We start from the raw sequence: 19,891 nt of genomic DNA, 5'->3' as shown, positions 1-19,891 counted from the left end.
ATTGAATTTAACAGTAAATTTATTTCAGATAGTAAAAACAAAACTAAAGCGGCTTGGGAAATAGTTAACAGACATGTTTGTAGGAATAGTAAATCTTCCAAAATTGAATGTGATATGCCAATCAATGACAAAAATAGATTTTTTATAGATAGAGTGGACAAGCAGATAGGAACCATTCCAAGAGCAATTTTGATTCCAGCTATTATGTCAAGAAAATACCACAACCAGTTACGAAGTTCAGCTTCAGTCATGTTAAAGTTGAAGAGGTATTTGCTGCTATTAATGGAATAGGTAACAGTAACTGCTTAGATGTATATGGCTTAAACTCTTTTATTTTGAAATTAGCTGCTAATAGGGTCTCTGAAGTATTGACACACTTATTCAATAAATGTATAGACTATGGCATATTCCCTGACGGCCAAAAAAAGTTAAAATGATGCCTACTCATAAGAAAGGTGACAAGTCGAAAATAGAAAATTACAGACCCATTTGCATAGTGCAGATATTTTCCAAGATATTTGAAAAGCTCCTCCACAAGCAACTAGCTGAATACTTCGAAAATAGCAAATTACTATCAAAAAATCAGTACGGATTCAGAAAAAACTTGAGTACATGCGACAATGTGTTGGATCTAGTACATGATATTATAAGTAGTTTGGAACAAAAGAGAAAAGTTAATCTAAGATCCTTTGATCTGTCACGTGCATTTGACACAGTAGAGCATGGAAAATTATGTGATAAGCTATCTTACTATGGTCTTGACAGGGCAGCAGTAAATCTCATTGACTCCTATCTCAGCAACAGGCAACAATATGTCATTGAAAATGGGGAATTCTCAAGTGGTGAGATGATAAATTTCGGGGTCCCACAGGGATCTATACTGGGACCACTTCTATTTATAATCTATATAAATGACTGAGTAACAACAACTTATCAAATTTGCTCAGCTTCGAGGATCTTGATTATTTTGAAGAAATAAACGATGAAGTGATCAACAACAGTCAACAACTTTGTGCAGCATTGAGTTCTTGTGATTTGAGCATCTTCTGTCTCAATATAAGGAGTATCAGAAGAAATTTTGATGAGCTGATGATTCAATTGTGCGACATTAATTTTTCTTTTGATGTTATTATTCTAACCGAATGCTGGATTAGGACTGAATTTGTACTCCAGTCCATTCGAGGATATGATGTATTTTCCACCATAAACAACCCATTACAAAATGATGGTGTAGTTGTTTATGTTAAAGATAGTATAAATGTACAATGTGTTGAGCTACATATTAACCAGGCAAATGTCCTACATATTCGGTTGGATGCAGCAGACAAAAAGTGGAACATCCTTGCAATATACAGATCACCGTCCTTCAATGATATTACAGATTTCCTGAGTGACTTGGAATCGATCCTGAATGAATTAAGAGGGCAAAAGTCATATGTGCCGGAGACATGAATATTAACACCCTTCAAATTCGTCCACATCATCAATTGAATGACTACTGCGATCTTCTAAGCGAGCATGGGCTCAGACTCTGCATTAAACAAGCAACCAGAACTACAACAGAAACTGCTTCTTGCATAGATCACATTGCTACCAACTCCAGAGATAATCTTTTTCCAATCATTTATGAATCAACAATAACTGACCACTTCACCACAATTCTAGGAGTGCAACATATTTCGAGAAATAGTGCAAATGAAACTGGAACACATGAAATAAACGAGAAAATAGACATTAATAGCTTGAAGAATGAACTACTGAATGAGGAGTGGATTCATGTTTTAGAAGATAATAATCCAGATACATCTTATGACACCTTCTTATCAACTCTGAGACAACATATACAAAATAATATCAAGCAGCATCGGCGGCAGAAGAAGTACAAACCCATCAACCATGGATCACCAGAGGTATAGTAGCAGCAATAAGAACCAGAAATCTACTCAACAAAAGAAGAAAGGAAGACCCAAACAACATTAACTTAACCAACTTCTATCGTCGGTATAGGAATACACTCACAGCTTTAATTCATGAAACAAAGGACCAATACTATAGAGAGAAATTGTATGAAGCTGGAAAGGATAATAAAAAAATGTGGAAAGTAATCAAAGATGCTACTGACTCTAAATCAAAAACAAAAATGAAATTGAATGCTATTAAAATAGATGATAGGATTTTCAATCTAAAGGAAAATCCAGAAACTGTGCTCAACCACATGAATAACTTTTTCACAAATGTAGGTGAAGAAATGGCGGAGACAATAATAGATTCCTTAAGAAAACCACTAGACCAAATCATATCCCAATATAAACCTGTTACAAGAACTCTACACTCCATCTACTTTCACCCAGTAACTGAAGATGAGCTTCTTGAAGCTATTAGTAGTTTGCGAAATGACAGTGCTCCAGGACTTGATGGAATCAATAATAGAACATTGAAGTCGATAAAAAATGTAATTGTAAAACCATTAATTCACATATTTAATTTAAGTCTGTCAAAAGGAATTTTTCCAAAAGCTATGAAAGAGACATGTGTTAGACCATTACATAAAGGAGGCGACAAAACAAATGCCACCAATTACAGGCCTATTTCACTTATAAGCAATATTTCTAAGATTTTGGAAAAACTGGTAAAGAAACGTCTTGTGAATTACATGGAAAAAAACAACTTACTATCTAGGAATCAATTTGGTTTTCGTGAGGGGAGGAGTACAGAAGATGCGGTATTAGAATTGTCAAATTTTGTCACAGATAAGCTAGAAAATAACAAAAAATGTGCAGCAGTGTTCCTGGACCTAGCAAAAGCTTTTGACACTGTTAATCACAGTTTGCTGCTGAAGAAATTAGAAGCCATGGGAATTAGAGGAGTTCCTCTAGCATGGTTTAGATCATACCTCTGTGACCGGCGTCAAAAAGTCAAAGTTGAAGAACATCTCAGTTCAGAGGAAACGATGAAGTTTGGGATTCCCCAAGGAACAGTTCTTGGGCCAATTCTGTATTTGGCATATGCAAATGAGCTATGTTCAATTAAGATAAGAGGAAGAGTAATAGCTTTTGCTGATGATACGTGTATACTATTTGAAGGAAACACCTGGGAGGAAGTTTTTAATCTGGCACAGGAAGAATTGATCAAAGTCGATAAATGGTTAAGAGAAAATTTGCTTACAGTAAATGCAACAAAAACGAAATTTTTAGCCTTTTCTCTGACAGAACGGACGAGACCACCGGATTCTTCAATAATCCTGCATCACTGTGGAAGCACCAACAACCCGTGTGATTGCCCTTCAATTCAACAAGTCAATGAAATAAAATATTTAGGAACAATAGTGGACAACAAATTCAAATGGGACAAGCACATTAATCTATCAATTACCCGGATCAGGAAGCTTCTCTACAAATTCTATCAACTCCGTAAAATCCTCAACTATGAGACATTAAAAACTGTTTATTTTTCTTTAGTGCAATCATTTTAAGATACGTCATAATTATCTGGGGAGCTACGAATTTTACACATGTTGAACCTCTCTATAAACTTCAAAAACGAATACTAAAAATAATAGGCTTCAAGGAGAATCAATTCCCCACGAACATTCTTTTCAAGGACAGTAAAGTACTGAGTGTAAGACAACTCTACATCCAGGCTATCATCACGCGAATGAGGAGAAACAACGAACACATAAGACTGGCAGATCATAACCATCAAACAAGGCAGAGAAACACGTATTCAATAGTACCAAGGATGAACACTACATTTGGGCAAAGAAACTACACATATTGGGACCAAAAATTTATAATTCAATACCAAGTTACATTAGGGAAGAATTCAATAGACACAGGTTCAAGAAAAGTTTATTTTCCTGGTTGGTTGATATTGGAGTGGAAAATTGTGAAAATTTAGTTAGACTGTAAATATTGAAACTATTTATTCTTCATTCCACTCTTTACTGTTTTTCATTTTTCTAAAAATAACCTTTCTTATTATTATCCTTAATAGAACATTAATATTTATTTACTAATTCCATAATTTTGTTTGTTTGTATTATACATTTTTACTAATTTTATTATAAAAAACTTTAATCCCATATCAGTGAATGAAGTTTGTAAATAGTAATTATTACACGCAATAAGCAACTAATTACTTATACCCCAACACATATAATATATAGTGGGGTGTATATTTATTCATTGAAATTATCATTTATTCATTGTTGAAACACCGCTGATTTATGTAGTTATATTACAATACTATATTATCAATATTCTAATGTTGCATTCAATCTTCATTGTAATTAATAAGTTTTCATAATATGTGAAATTTGCTGCATAATTGGCTGTTGTACTGTAATTTATTGTAGATTCGTGTATGAACCAGAATGTATTGTAACTAACTTACTTGAATAAATAAATTTGAATTTGAATTGAATTTGAATTGACTTGCCTAATTTTATCAATGAATGTTGTAATGATAGTCACCCATACCTTTTTGCAGATGATTTAGGACTAAGAGTTAGTGGTCTTAATGAAGCTTCAATCAACACTACAACTGAGAATTGCACAACAGCAATTGAAGATTGGTGTGCTTCTAACGCTCTATGTCTTAACAAGCTTAAAACAAAGGACCTGCAATTCACTTTCAGCAGAAAATCAGAAAAACTCAGTTCCTTCAAATTTCTAGGATTAACACTTGACACCAATCTTAATTGGAAAGATCATGTTCTTGATGTATGTAGTAAGCTTGCAAAGGGAATTTTCATGTTACGTAGGTTAAGAAATATTGTAAGACATGAGGTGATGATAAATGTATATTATGCTCATATTTATAGTCATTTGGCATACGGTATTCAATTGTGGGGAAATAGCTCTATGTTACCGACACTCTTCAAGCTTCAGAAGAAAGCAATAAGAATAACTTGTCATGCGCCACCACTGGCAACTTGTAAGCCCCTTTTCTTGAACTTAAAAATGTTGACTCTTCCCTCTCTATATATATTTACATGCTTGTTATATATGAGGAAGCATGTGCACAAATATACTCTGAATGCCGAGACTCACGATTACAATACAAGAAGTAGGCTAAATATAAGGATTGACTCTCACTATTGGACTACTGCTCAGAAAAATTGGCGTTACATGACTATTAAGCTGTTTAATAAATTACCATTTGAGGTTAGAATTATGGATAAAAATCATTTTAAGTCTTTTATAAAGAAAATACTGATTGAAAAGTGTTTTTACTCTATTGAAGATTATTTGAATTCTGATTTTACAATAAGTAGAGAGAGTTAGAGTGTCTTTAAGTTTGCTACTGTTACATGTTTCTTGTATCATTTGTATAATTTTAACCTTATTCTTCTGTAATTTTTTAGCTACTGTTCTGACGTTGTTATAACATTGTTAAATGTTTTCAACAATAAAGATTTTGACTTTTGACTTTTAACAAGGAAAAATTTTGCCTATTTTCAAGAGCGGTGATTCTGAAAGAGTTGAAAATTATAGACCCATTAGTATTCTAAATGTAATAAGTAAAATTTTTGAAAGAGTAGTTTTAAATAGGTTATTGATGCACCCGGAAGAAATTAATTTCATATGTGATGAACAGCATGGGTTCCAGAAAGGGAAATCTACTAAGACTGCAATAGTATCCCTTGTTGAAAGACTAATAGATATAATAGATTCAGGTGAGAAGGCAGCCGCAATATTTCTTGATTTATCCAAAGCTTTTGATTGTGTGAACCATAGAATATTATTGGAAATACTAAAAACTGTAGGTGTGAATGGTATAGAACTAAAATGGTTTGAATCATATCTCATAGGTAGAAACCAGTGTGTTGAGCTTACCAAGGTGGATGGGAATGAAATAGTAAAAATTAAATCTCAAAAACTGGAGGTCCAGGCTGGAGTACCTCAAGGCTCAATTCTGGGTCCCTTACTGTTTCTGTTGTATGTGAACCAATTACCAAAAGAGTTAAAAGATCACAGAGCTCTGTTGTTTGCTGATGACACATCGCTTATCTTTAACAATTATTTATTAGATAGTCTAGAAATAAATGCTTTTACTGGAGTACAGTCAATTGTCCAATTCTTGAAGCAAAGGCAATTAACAATAAATAGTAAGAAATGTCAATTCCTACAATTCAAAAGTAAATATAATTCAGTAGAGGATAGAGAAATAAATGTGTTTGTAGAGGAAAATGAATTAGACCAAGAAGAGAAAGTAGCATTCTTGGGAATTTTATTGGACAGGAAATTAACATGGCATCCTTACATTGAGAGGATATGTAATAAGATATCATCTGGGGTATTTGTCCTGCGGCAGCTTGCTAGGCTGAATGATAAAAAACTACTGTTAACTGCTTACCATGGACTTATACTATCTCATATTAGGTATGCTATTTTAGTATGGGGTAATTCATCTCAACAAAATATGGACAGAGTGTTTAAGATTCAAAAGAAGGCACTCAGATGTATAGAGAAAGTGAATAGGTTAGACTCTTGTAGGCCTTTATTCAAAAAGCTTGGTCTATTAACTGTGCCATCTTTGTATGTATATGAAGTTGTAATGCATGTGAAAACGAGTGGTGTGATCCAGAATTCAGATGTTCATGAGTATAATACGCGAAACAGAGCAGATTATCATATAATGGGTCACAATAGTAGGTTATTTGAACAAAAACCAGATTATATTGGTAGGAAATTTATAACAAGCTACCTCAAATCTTGAAAAGTAATGATGATTTGAAGATTTTCAAAAAACAAATGAAAAAATATTTAGTTGATAAAGCTTTTTATAGTGTACAAGAAATCCTTCCAAACCTAAACTAGGTTGAACTACTTAGTGTTAGAATTATAATGTAATAATTACAAACAATCAGTATGATAAACTGAAAATAGAAAACTAGAGAATAATACTCAGGCATGTCAAACAATAGATGCAAAACTCACTCACCTTCAGCTTCTTTTCTTCGAACTTCAGCTAATCGAGCCTGTATGCTCATGCTAAACTGATGCGTTTCTCTACAGAGTGCTAATAAGTGTTTACTTTTTTCATCGCAGCTAGTGTAATAGGTTAGTTTTTGACCAGAAGGTTGCCAGTTTGCACGGATTTCAAATTTTTTCCTCTGAAAAAGCAATACAAAACAATCGTTAAAAAATCTTTTTTAAACGTAACAAGTTGAACAAATTGAAACTGAGATGAAAAGTTGAAATTTCTATGAAAAGTTTAGAACACTAAGGAAATTTCATTTAATAGTATGTTATAAAATGGCGTATACTGAATATATACTTACATTTTTTCCATGATCACACCATATCCATAACTAATTTGATTGTATTGGAAGAGATTTTTTGGTATTTATCCATAATTGGAAGAATAAGAATTTGATATTGTCAATACCACTATATTTGTTCAGAATCAATTTTAATTATAGAACAAGGTATCATGGCAACCTTCATAAAAATGTGGCAGGTGTTGCCATGATACCTGGTTTTGTAATTTAAATTGATTTTGAACAAATATGCAGTAGTGGCATTGGCAACATCAACGTCTTATTCTTTCAAATATCTAAAATTATTTATATTACCATCCTTATAATTCTACTTTTCTCTTTCTAAGTACAACGGAATTGAGACGCATGTCTTGGCTCGATCTGCACTGTCTTGACACGCAATACAGAAAATATCCAATATATTAATTCAACAGCAGCCTACACCACTCTGCAGAATAACTGGAATTATTAAACATTATAAGTTCAAATTATCGGAAGCTTTCTTCATTATTAAATGAAAAATAGATACACTTAATACTGAATACCAGTTCAGGTAGTCGTAATCGAGGAATATCATGTTGGTGTTTAATAGCATAGGAAAAGTAAAGTAGCCTAAAACACTTGAGGTGTAAAAATGGTTTGAAAAAGGACGGAGAGGGAAAGGTAGCTGCATCATGAGCCTCTTGGCATATTTTGACCAAAACAGACGTAGGTAGTCAATTATAAATTGGTAGAAGTCTGTCATGATACACACAAAGGGTTGGGTAACATTGAGTTGTGTTGGGTGTCGTCTATTACTACCAAATAATGTATAACTCATCTTTGACCTACTAGAATCAAAAAATGTTCCAACCTATTAGACTGTCAGATATTTAACAGAAGATGGCCTAGTACTCCATCAGGGTTTGTTGATCATTAGTATTTTAAAAGATCTTGTTCGTGTAACGGGCCTCTTCGGTTAGGTTGGGTTAGGTTAGGTTAGGCACGGCTAGGATCAAGCCACTCACATCGAAATAAAGCTTTTCAATGTCGTTCCAAAGGAAGGTGCCGTTGAGCGACTTGGATGAGTTCTCCTCGTAGAGCTGTATGCCCTGAGTGCAGATGGAGAGGAGGACGCAGTTGGCCTCCTGCTTCTTGTACCTGAGCCGATAGAGGTGAGAGGCGTGCGGGAGGGGGGAGGTGTCAGCGCTGGATGCCTCACGGATGTAGTGCACCTCTGCGTCGGCGCGACTCAGGCCGCGATTCGCGCGGTGTGCGCCAATCGCCATCTGCACCAGGCGCGACTCGTTGCCGCTCTTCACCATCTACAACTCACACATTCACACATAAGTACAGGCATCAATTCATTGTCGAAATAATCAGTTTTTCATTTTATTATTATGTACAATAACTTTACTCAAGGAAAATTGAAAACACAGGTTGGTGTTTCGAGCGTTCATTATACACATGAGAAACTAGTCGAACACTAAACCCTGGTGTCTTTACACCAAAATCTGGTGTTTACAGTGTAATGAAAGCAATAAGATCAATGCCGCGCGACTTACTCGGATACTTGGTGTCCCAATGTGGATACCGTATACTAAATCTTTTATTAATGGTATCCTACTAAAAAATAAGATAAATTTTTATATTTGCCAAAAAAATGCAGAATTAATGGAGCTATGTTCTGATAGCAGCAAAGAATGAGAAAGAAAGAGGAGAGCGAAAGATTGATACATAGATAGAGTGCGGAAGAGAGAGGAAATTATATAGAAATGACAATATTATATAGAGCTATACGATTGATGACAAGTACGTGAATGTCTCCACAACATAGCTTTGATAATATTCTCCTCACAATTCCTGTGGAAGTAGCAAGTTTACAAATGATCGAAACATAAAATATCTCAGATTAGCAGTGTGCCAGGTAAGGATAACGTTCTCAACAATATTGCCAATGGCAATCGAGAACGGCGTTGCCTCCAGTATTGATTATGCAGACCTAATCGAGCTGTTTGCCGTTTGAAGCTGCCGGAAGATGATTTTAAACTACTAGAAAAATCAATTGCATAGAATTTTTCTATCTTGTAATAGTAAAACAAAACATTGAAAAGGTAATATTAACTCAATTGATTGTTCATCAACTTAGAACTTCTTTCGCGCTTGTTTCATTTTTGAGATTGTTTCTACAAGATTTTCTCTCATTATTCAATAAATAAAAATACTAATTTGACAATAGTCATAACAAGAATCATTAAGTTAATCAAATCCAACAAGAAACTTGTATCTGTATTCTGTTGCTTGTCCAAACCTCCCACTTAAGTAAACATAATCAGGAAATAAAAAGATTAGTATGATTAGGGAGCTCCGCAAATGACCTTCGCCCAGGTCCTCACAATTTCTAGGGATCTCATTGACACTGATCATCTCATCCCATTACCCATAAGCGGTCAAAAGCTTATTTGAGCAACAAATAAACAAATAAAAAGTAGCGTTTCTGTTCAGAATATAGTTCAAGACTTGAACTAGGCTACCTGGTAGTCTATATTTTTATGTACAAACGAGTTCATCCAATAGTCCGAACTTTTTGTTATTCCGAACATGCTAATCTCGTAGGAGAAGAATTAGCGAGGTTCTACTGAGCCAACAATCGTTTCTGATAAATAAATCATTATTTTATTATTTATATTGCCAATACTGATTGAAATTCTACCTTACATGTTCGTTTTTGTACAGTGTGAATTTCATTTTTTCTAGTTGAAGGTTTTTTGCCAATATGATGAAATCTCTCCCATTAAAAGCTTGTTTAATGGAAGTTGAAGTCAGATTTTATTCATTTTTTGCCATGAAAGTAATTACAAATAAAAGGTCATACACAATAAATAATATTAAATTCACTTGTATGGGCTACCTTATTAAAAATGTTAAAAACAACATGTTTTTATATTGTTATTCATAATTTTTAAATCATATTATTATGAAAACCCCTTACTTTTCTACGATCACCCAAAACTTAATGATGATGTACACTGTGATGATAGAGTAATAACATACAACTACAATTGAATGTATTAGTACAGTACCTGTTGTGGGAAATAGTCGTTGGGCTGGAAGTATGTGGTTGGGGGGGCCGTAGTGGGGGTAGGTGCCGGTGTGTAGTCGCCTTGATCGGCCTGCAGCGCGAGGCCCGCGAGCAGATAGAGTGCCTCCTCCGAGCTGCCGGCGTGAACCAGGCCGCGTTCCGCCACGTTCTGCCGCAGCTGCCGGTAGTAGTGGTGTCGCGACACCTCATCGCTACAACCAAAACAAAACTATTCATTAATCTATACTACAATAAAGGAAAGAAATGGCTTATACTCGTACGGGATATAATAAGAAAATTATGCTTGACGCATCATCACGTCTGAGCCACTGCACTGATTAATTTGAAATTTTGCATATAGGTTCTTGATCATCCGGGGATGGTTTTAGGCCTATTTCAAACTCTTCAAGATTCCACTCGGTCAAGTTTTCAGTTTGTCGAGTTTTAAAATAGATACTTGCAGAGCACGGGTTACCTCTGCTACTCTATATATATAAAAGCGAAATGGCACTCACTGACTGACTGACTGACTGACTGACTGACTGACTCACTCACTCACTCACTCGCAGAACTAAAAATCTACCGGACCAAAAACGTTCAAATTTGGTAGGTATGTTCAGTTGGCCCTTTAGAGGCGCACTAAGAAATCTTTTGGCAATATTTCAACTCAAAGGGTTGTTTTTAAGGGTTTAAAGTTCGTCTTTTAGCATGTATATTCTTCTTCTCCCAATCTCTTAATTATAATTGAAATTTCCATATCATATTTATGTTACTATAGAACTATAATCTAGATAGAGTACCTCTTCGAAACAGTTGTTAACTGGCAACTAAATTTATAATTTTGTCAGGTTGGCATTAAGTTGAGTTGACTTTGTTAGGTTGGCACCAAGTTGAAGATTTAAACTCATTAATTGCGGAAAAATTGATTGGGCACTGCTACTTCAATCCTGGGAATATCATATATCTAGCCGTCAGGCTCGCTTCGCTCGCCATATCCATTCAGCCAGACGTTTAGTCTGGACGTTTAGTCCCGACTGGATTGTCCTAACATATGATAGAAATGCTCAAATGAAAAATGCAGGCGAGCGAAGCGAGCCTGCTGATCTCATTCCTGGACGATCCAGTCGGGGGTCCAGGGGGCGGAGCCCCCTTGCTAGACGGATATGGTGAGCGAAGCGAGCCTGACGGCTAGTCATTCATAAAAACACAATAACATAGCAAACAACATCATTTGTATTTATCTCCATTTTCAAACCCTTCTCCAACCTAACCCATCTTATTTCAATTTTCCAGCCTTTTCAGTTTTTATTGCTCACAATATTTCCTTCTCTTTCCCCGCTTCTTATTTTAAACTAAATTAATAATTAATTGTAATAGGCTATTGTAGAGTGTATCACAATATTTTCTCCTCTTTCCCACTTCTTATAGTAAATTGAATAAATAATTGTAAAGTGATATAATTTAGTGGTGGAAAGTGTCCAAGTGAGTTCTTCCTGATTTCAGACAATTTTTTATACCTGCAATAAGTAGTAACATAGAGAAAAGATTAGCATAATAATAAATCTCATGATATAGGTTTTTTATGTTCCAAATTTCAAGCCGATTTCTGGTTAACTGAAGCCGATTATTGTCGACTACTGTATATTATTAGTGTATTGTTGGGGGGAGAATGTATGAACGGCACAGTTTGAGAGACCACCAATGTCACATAGCTTCACAAAAAGAAATACTAGGACTATCGGCTTGAGTTTACATTGAAATTAGGACATAAACGTCCTATACCATGGGATATCCTCTTATGCTTGAAGTCTAGACTAATATCAAGATGTACGAAAGTAAAACTATATCAAACACTTATAAGACCGGTAGTGACATACGGTTGTGAAACTTGAGTTTTCAACTCCCAAAATATGAAAACATTGAGGATTTTCGAAAGAAAAGTAATGAGAAGAATTCATGGCCCCATATGCGAAAATGAAGAGTGGAGAATCAGAAGCAATGCGGAGATAAGTAACATTCTGCGTGAAAATGACATAGTACGATTCATAAAGTCTAGTGGCCGGTTGCAGAGTCGCTATATAAAGTCACCCATAGTTAACAGAGCCATTAGTTAACAACTCGCCCATAAATAGATGTTCGTTGCAGAATCGTTTGCCAGACCCCTGTTAGCTATGGCTCTGATAAGGCACACACATAAGTCACATTGCTGCTCATACCACTTCTTTGCGTGTTATGCTTCTATTCAACTAATGTATTGGCAACGAAGAGGGAATCACTGAGAACAGTTCTTCCAAACCTCCAGTCGGATGACGTCACAACATAGCGCTTGTTTATCACAAAACTGCTGTCTGCTTATTGTGTTGTTTATGCTGGGAGGTTACAAATCAAGATCGTGAACTGCAGACTAATTTGTAATTATTATCAGTTTGATTTTATTTACTTTTATTTCAGTTTGATTTTTTTATAGCTAAATGAATGAATTATGTAAAATAAAATTAGCGGTAGAAGTAAAATAAGTGACTGGTGTATTTATTATAGTATAATATTAATAAAAAAATTTTTTGACCAGAATTATTCCATTGCCCTCTGGCATTATGATATATCTTGGAAGCAAAGCAGCCAGTTTACAAGATATATTTCTAATGACTCTGCATACGGTGCTTATTATTAAAATTAATAATAATTGATTATTTAAATTAAGTATTGAAAATTGTATTACATCTTCGTCCAAGCTACTTGAATAGTCAATGTTATTTTATTCAGTTTATTTACCCTTTTCTACAGTTTAAAATAGTTAATGTTATTATTATTATTATTAATATCAACTATTTATGATCATTTTCGTCTGTCTTTTAGAACATGCAAACAAGTCAACATAACCTTAGAATACACTTGGCGCGAATGTATAGTGGATTTATAAGCACGATTTTGGGCATTCAAATTAAGAGCACATTTTTAGTTATTGGTAGCCTCAGATGACGTCATCTGCCTGTAGGGTTTTCGTCTCTGCAACGGAAAAACCTGTTTGTTGGCGCGCTGTTACCTGTCGGCAGAGCAATAGCTAACAGAACGTCTCTGCAACGAAATTGGCCTGTTAAGCTGTTAAATAGTTGAGTCCGCTGTTAACTATGGGCGACGTTATTTGTCGATTCTGCAATCGGGCATAGAAGACTCAGCTGGCTGGGACATGTCCAAAGAATGGAGAATAATAGGATGCAGAGGCAGATGCTTGGAAGAATGGAAGGAACGAGGAAAAGAGGTCGCCCGAGAATACGTTGGCTGCAGGATGTGGAATAAGATCTAGCGTGCCTAGGAGTGAGGAACTGGAGGAGACTGGCTAATCAGAGAGATGAATAGAGGCGAATTGTTGAGGAGGCCAAGGTCCACGCAGGGCTGTAGCGCTTCGTAAGTAAGTAAGTATCTTCTTATTCTATTCTCTATGACAGTAGGTGGTTTATTATACCACATCTACAGAATGATATTATACCAATTTATTTATTACACCAATTGGACTACTACAAAAAATTGTTATGAACGTATGAAGCAAATATTGTATACATATTCAGTACCCATTCTACACATGATCAGTACCGGAGCAATTGGAATTTTTTTTTGATCCTCATTCTTAATGTATTTTATGATTTTGTAAGATCATATTTGCTTATACTTGTGAACTGGGATTAAAAGAGCTTTAAATGTTATTAAAATACTATTTGTGAAAAATACTTATTTTGAGTGATGATTATATGTGTGTATGAATTTTATGTTATTCGAATTTTCATAAGTTTTATAGCTGGGATTTTATTGACGACTAATCTACATTGAAATGTATTTATTGGTGAATTAACATATTCTATTCTATTGACATAGAATATTTTAGATGTCATACATAATTAGAATTACATACAATATTTTTTCTACAACTGCAGTATAATTTGCCCTCAAATTTGTATGATTGAATCACCTAAAAGCTAAAACCCTAATCGATGGCTGTATTGGAAAATTGAATCAGTGATCAATAAGTTGATCACAGACAAAATTAGTCTTTTTCTAAATTAATGACATCAATTAAAATAACTTAAATGCTGAGATTATTTATTGTTAGAAAATTAAATTCAACATTTTACTGCTAAAATTAATCTTTTCAATGTTATTATCAAATTCTTGAGATTTATTTTTTTAATGCTGTAAAAGTCGCTATTGCTGATGTTATGAACAATTTTATAACTTTGACAACACTGAAATAACGTATCTGCTGCCTACTGCGCATGCGTAGCAAGTGTAATGTAAAAACATACTGCGTATGCGTAGCTAGCCTAATCAGCTATTTTTCGTTAGTTTTCAGTAAGTAAAGAAGTGTTTTACGAGCAGTTGTAGAAAAATATTACAATGTAAGGGTTAAGTTATTTATGTGAAATTTTTACTTGAAAAATTTGTATTAAATTAAAGTACGAACCAATAATCATGCTATTCAATTAGTTTAAAAATAATGCCATAGTACCCTTTTGAGAACTTTCCATTTTTTGGCGTTCCTTTTGAACCTCGAACAGCGCAACACACCGCGCAATCCGCCGTGCATTGCGCCGTGAAACGAACCGCACAGCGAATTTAAACCATTTGAACCGAGAAAAAAGCTAAATGTTTTATTCTTCAATCATTTACCCGCCTTTGTGATTTCAAATTATATTGGAGAATTCATTGAAATAAATAAGAGTATGGTATTTACCGAATCTATTCCAGTCAATTTATGATTATTTAATTAAATTAATAATTAGTTAAAGACAATAAAATGTATATAATTTCAAATTGGTTAATTTGATTTAATGAATTGTCGTATTACAGAGTTCTTGGTCAATAATATTTTAATATTGGAATTTATCCATCCAAGTTATTCTATTTGAATCATCCAAAACATAAATTTAATAAAATAAGAAGAGGCCTATACTTCTGTATTTATAAAATAAATAAAAATATAAATCTAAGAACCCTTTTAAATTATTATTTATATTAAAAGTAGCCCTAAAGAAAAATACAATAAAATTCGGTATTCATGTTCAGCAGTACAGCAAACGGTTAAAAGAGCGGCGAATGGTTAACAGCTGATTTTCAACATTATGAAACATAATATGCTAATATTCGCTGTACGGCACGATGTACGTCGGATTGCGCGGTTCGCTGAGCTGTTAGAGTTTCAGTTCGGCATGTGTGGTATTTGGACATACCTTAGTATGCAAATTAATAAAAACAATATAAAAATCTTGTAGTAGGTGGTCTTTATTTTGTAAAAACTTTAAAATAGTTCAACAACTAGTTTCAACCTTGGTTATTTTCGAGTTGAAATGTAGAAAATTAAGTTTTTACGAAATAAAGGGTTAATCTTTACAAATAAACAAGATTTTTATTAATTTGTTAAAAAGTAGCCCATGTGAGTGTAGTGTTTTTCTTTATGTGCAAGTATGCTGTCAATCACTGCATTCACAGTTCGAGATTCAGTTGCTTGACTATTACAAAGTTTAACTTTAGTCTATGCTGGAATCACTGAGATGACGCCGAAAACCATCATCCTATGAACAGATGACAAAGCACCTTCCCGAGTTTCATCACTTGTTCCTAAGAATCTGTCTGCAAGCCACAGTACATTTTCTTTTTCAAAGCTGTATTGTATAATGCTTTAAATTAAGAAAAGTGCAGGTAAGCGGGTCTTGTAATACTTAACGTCCCTCACATCCACAACATCTGCCATCGCGCCGAACATCTCGAAAACAAACGTTCACTACCAAAATGAGCTATCTCTTGACCAGACTCATAATTTTTCAAGGATATGCTTTTTATGTGAAGTAAATGGTGAAGTTTATTAATACTCATTTACTTTTTCAAGAGTATAAGGATATGCTTCTGCTCTAGAAGTACAAGGTTTTTATCGAAATTATTATGAATACAAGTGGAAGGATTTCCTTCATATTTCATAAGCATATCCTTTTTTATGAATACGGCCCATTGAGAGTATGATGTATGCAGTATACAGGATTTTTTTCTAACTGGACGATGACTAAAAATTGTAAGGAAGAATTTATGAACGACGTTGGCATGACGTCATTACAAAGCTAAAATTATCTCAAAGTTGTATTACTAAAACAGCGAAATTATGCAAATGCTAGGATGCAAAACCATTTTTTCGAGCAGTTAATAGAGTACGGTAGTTGGAATAATGCACATTTCTTCCAATTAGCAGGCAAATAACGAAGCTGCTGGTGAGAGAAGTAATAATTTGTTGTTGTTACAAGACGAAACCATGCTATCATTATTGCTGTCAAGTTCACAATCCTAGTGCATTGCATTGGTCATGCTTGAAGAGCGCCAAGTGCTTCATGTTCAAGTCTGATTCCTTCCTCTAGTGTTGGACAAAAAACAAATTACCAGTGCGATTGTACTAAAAGACAATAAAATGATTCACAATCATAACAAAACAATGATGAGAATTACTTTGTTTCCCACAATCTGGTTAATGACGAGTCCAGCTGAAATGTAACACTTGTATACTGACGAGAGTTTGTTCAAACTATCCAAGTTATATTCAATAACATTATTTTCTATGTATTTTTACAAAAATTTGTAACCTTCCAGAGATATGTATTGCATAATTTTCAATAGAATGTCAAGTTCATCAATTTGAGATACAAGATTATTCTCATTCACGTTCGATGTAGAGCTATTTCCTTGCATAAAAATTTATATGATGTAGATGAAGTAATGTAGAAGAATATTTGGTTTCTGTTCAGTTATTTACCTCCTATTACTTCGGCATCTAAATTGTGTTTCCTTTTCTCAACTTTTAACCAATGTAAGGTAAAGTGGAATGTGATCTGAATTCGTGAAATTTCAATTTCCTGAATGTTTATTTGAAAAAATCCTTGTACCTCTCCAACCAGTGATACTGATCATATAGCGATAATGTTTTTTATCGAAAGTGAAGAGAACGAATTTTAAATTATTGGTAAACCTGTTCATTTCTCAATAATATTTTATATTTATCAAAAAATCATAATTGCATAAATCCTATAAAAGACAAACAAATTTTTCCAAGTCATACAACCTTCATAATTCCTCCAAGTCATAATTACTTCTGAAAAATATATTCTTGGCATTCATCGATTAGAATTTAAAAAATTACTGCACTTCTATATCGAGATTTCTATTACAATTTTTACAAGAATAATCTGGTGTGGCTCACTCACACAACTTTCCTTGCCGTTATGAAAATTTATCACCTGAGGCTAGTGTTTTTGAGGCTAGTGAGGCCGCGCAATTCAAGTCTACTATTCAAAGATCTAAGCCAGCTGGTGACAGGACTATAACGCTGGAGACACACGAGGTCTGCTATCTCTTCTTAGTGAATGATTTAATAGAATCAACAGTTGCAAACAGTTTGCAATTGAAATAATAGCATTTTTTCGAATTTCGAGCTTATTTTAAATTTTAGGTGAAAATGCTACTGAACATTAATTGTATAGATTTTCATGCTCAATCTTTTCCATTTGGAATTTTTTGTTTAAATTGTATCTGAAGCCTGATAATTATGAATCTAAAATCAAACTTTACCTAGATGGGGCGGAGCTCCTGAAATTTTTACAGATATGGGACTTGTGGCAGTTAATAGAGCTTAACTATGACTATTTTAGGTATGAATTTGATCGAAATCGTTGGAGCCATTTTTGAGAAAATCGCGAAAAACCCTGTTTTTGACAACATTTTCGCCATTTTAGCCGGCATCTTGAATTGTATTTGATCGAAATTGTTCGTGTCGGATCCTTATAGGGGAAGGAACTTAAGTTCCAAATTTCAAGTCATTCCGTTAATTGGGAGATGAGATATCGTGTACACAGACGCACATACACTCATATATATATATATATATATATATATATATATATATATATATATATATATATATATATATACACACACACACTCACACATTACCCAAAACCCACTTTTTTGGACTCAGGGGACCTCGAAACGTATAGAAATTTACAAATTGGGGTACCTTAATTTTTTTCGGAAAGCAATACTTTCCTTACCTATGGTAATAAGGCAAGGAAAGTAAAAACAATACTGATAACATATTTTAAAGAGTGAGAAAAATTACAAATACTGTACGCCTTCTCTCAAAGTTTCTACCCCCAGTTCTCAGTTTCAGGCATATCTGTTTACTTGAACATAAATTTTTCATATTCTAAAGACAAATTTTGTGAAGTTGATTGGAATCCAAATATTTTCGCTTATGAATTATTGACTGGGGATGATCCTCAATATTGAAGGATCTTCGGCATCCTTGTCTTGAAGGACATAGGTTAGCAAAGGTGATCATTTTTACAAAAAGCACGTTGAGTGAGTGAGGACTGAGCAGAAACTTATAAATAATATATGAAGTATGTATTTATATGTTTGAGTGGATGAGAGAGAAGAAAACTGGAGAAGGAAGAAGAAGAGGGGGAGTGAAGGAGAAGGAAGAAGAGGAGGGTGAAAGAGAATCGTTTGGCGTGGACATAGTCCCGCTCTTTCAGAGAGATCCGATCCCTGTGGAATGCAATAGGAATGCGGCTGCTATAGGGGAATGTGACCACATTAACCGCATTATTCAAATACCACCACAAGCTCCTTCTTATTCTTCTTCCTCCTCCTCCTCCTCATCAGTTCTTCTTTCTTCTTCTTCCTCTTATACTTCTTCCCCACCATCTCACATCACTGATCCCCACCTATGTTCATTCTCATTCTTTCTCTATCTTCCCCTCAAACCGTCGCACACTTTCTCTCTCTCTCGCATTATCTCTTTTTCTGTCTTCCAGCGTACCACATCACGCTTCCAAACGAAACCATACCCCTTTCCCCCCGACCAATCACCAATCGAAACCTCCTTCAAAACAAATCTCTATCAATCATGCCAAGCAACAACGTCATTGATCGAATCATCAAATTCTATTTTCCTGTTACTAAATGAATCTTCGCATATTGCAGAATATAGTCACTGCCACAATAGTATGAATAATATTTATATATTTATAAATAAATTTATAATACTCAGTCATTATTACTAATGAAGAAACTATAGCATTTAAAAAACTCATGGAATATGTTTGAAAAATTTCAAAAAACAATCACGGAAAAAAAATGGAGAATGGAAAATTTTTTTACAGTCCAATCACTTGTTTTATTGCTTTCGTGATTGTAAAAATATTTTTCTTCCCTTTTGACATTAAACCTTATCAAAATTGAATTTGAAGTTGTCAATAAAAAACACAGCATTGGCTCTTTGATTGAGCAACTATCGCTTGAGTTGTGATTCATCAGTTTAGAGGCGGAAATATTTTTTTATTGTCACTTTCATTATTGCAAATTTGACAGTTCAGTTTTATTTTTTATTTTCAATGTAAAATACACAGAGAGTACATTCTCTCATCATCACACATAATATGTTTGCTTTCATTTGAAAATTATTTTATAGTATGTTAAAATGAGTGGAGATTTCATACATATTTTAGTAATTAATAATTCATGTTCATCAATAT

General features: G+C 34.1%; 1 protein-coding gene across 1 annotated transcript in view; it reads right to left on the bottom strand.

Moving 5' to 3' along the window:
* The window catches only part of LOC111048917 (protein expanded), a 103,066-nt gene that overhangs the window by 15,827 nt on the left and 67,348 nt on the right, over positions 1 to 19,891 (bottom strand). Inside the window, exons 6-8 of the mRNA XM_039429501.1 lie at positions 10,327 to 10,537; positions 8,272 to 8,568; positions 6,946 to 7,117 (exon numbers count right to left, since the gene is read on the bottom strand). Of these exons, the coding sequence (XP_039285435.1) occupies positions 6,946 to 7,117; positions 8,272 to 8,568; positions 10,327 to 10,537 (680 nt within the window). The remainder of the gene's footprint in view (positions 1 to 6,945; positions 7,118 to 8,271; positions 8,569 to 10,326; positions 10,538 to 19,891) is intronic.

This window comes from Nilaparvata lugens, chromosome 5, assembly GCF_014356525.2.
Source record: "Nilaparvata lugens isolate BPH chromosome 5, ASM1435652v1, whole genome shotgun sequence".
NCBI classification, from domain to species: domain Eukaryota; kingdom Metazoa; phylum Arthropoda; class Insecta; order Hemiptera; family Delphacidae; genus Nilaparvata; species Nilaparvata lugens.
This window is presented reverse-complemented; position numbering and strand designations above follow the sequence as displayed.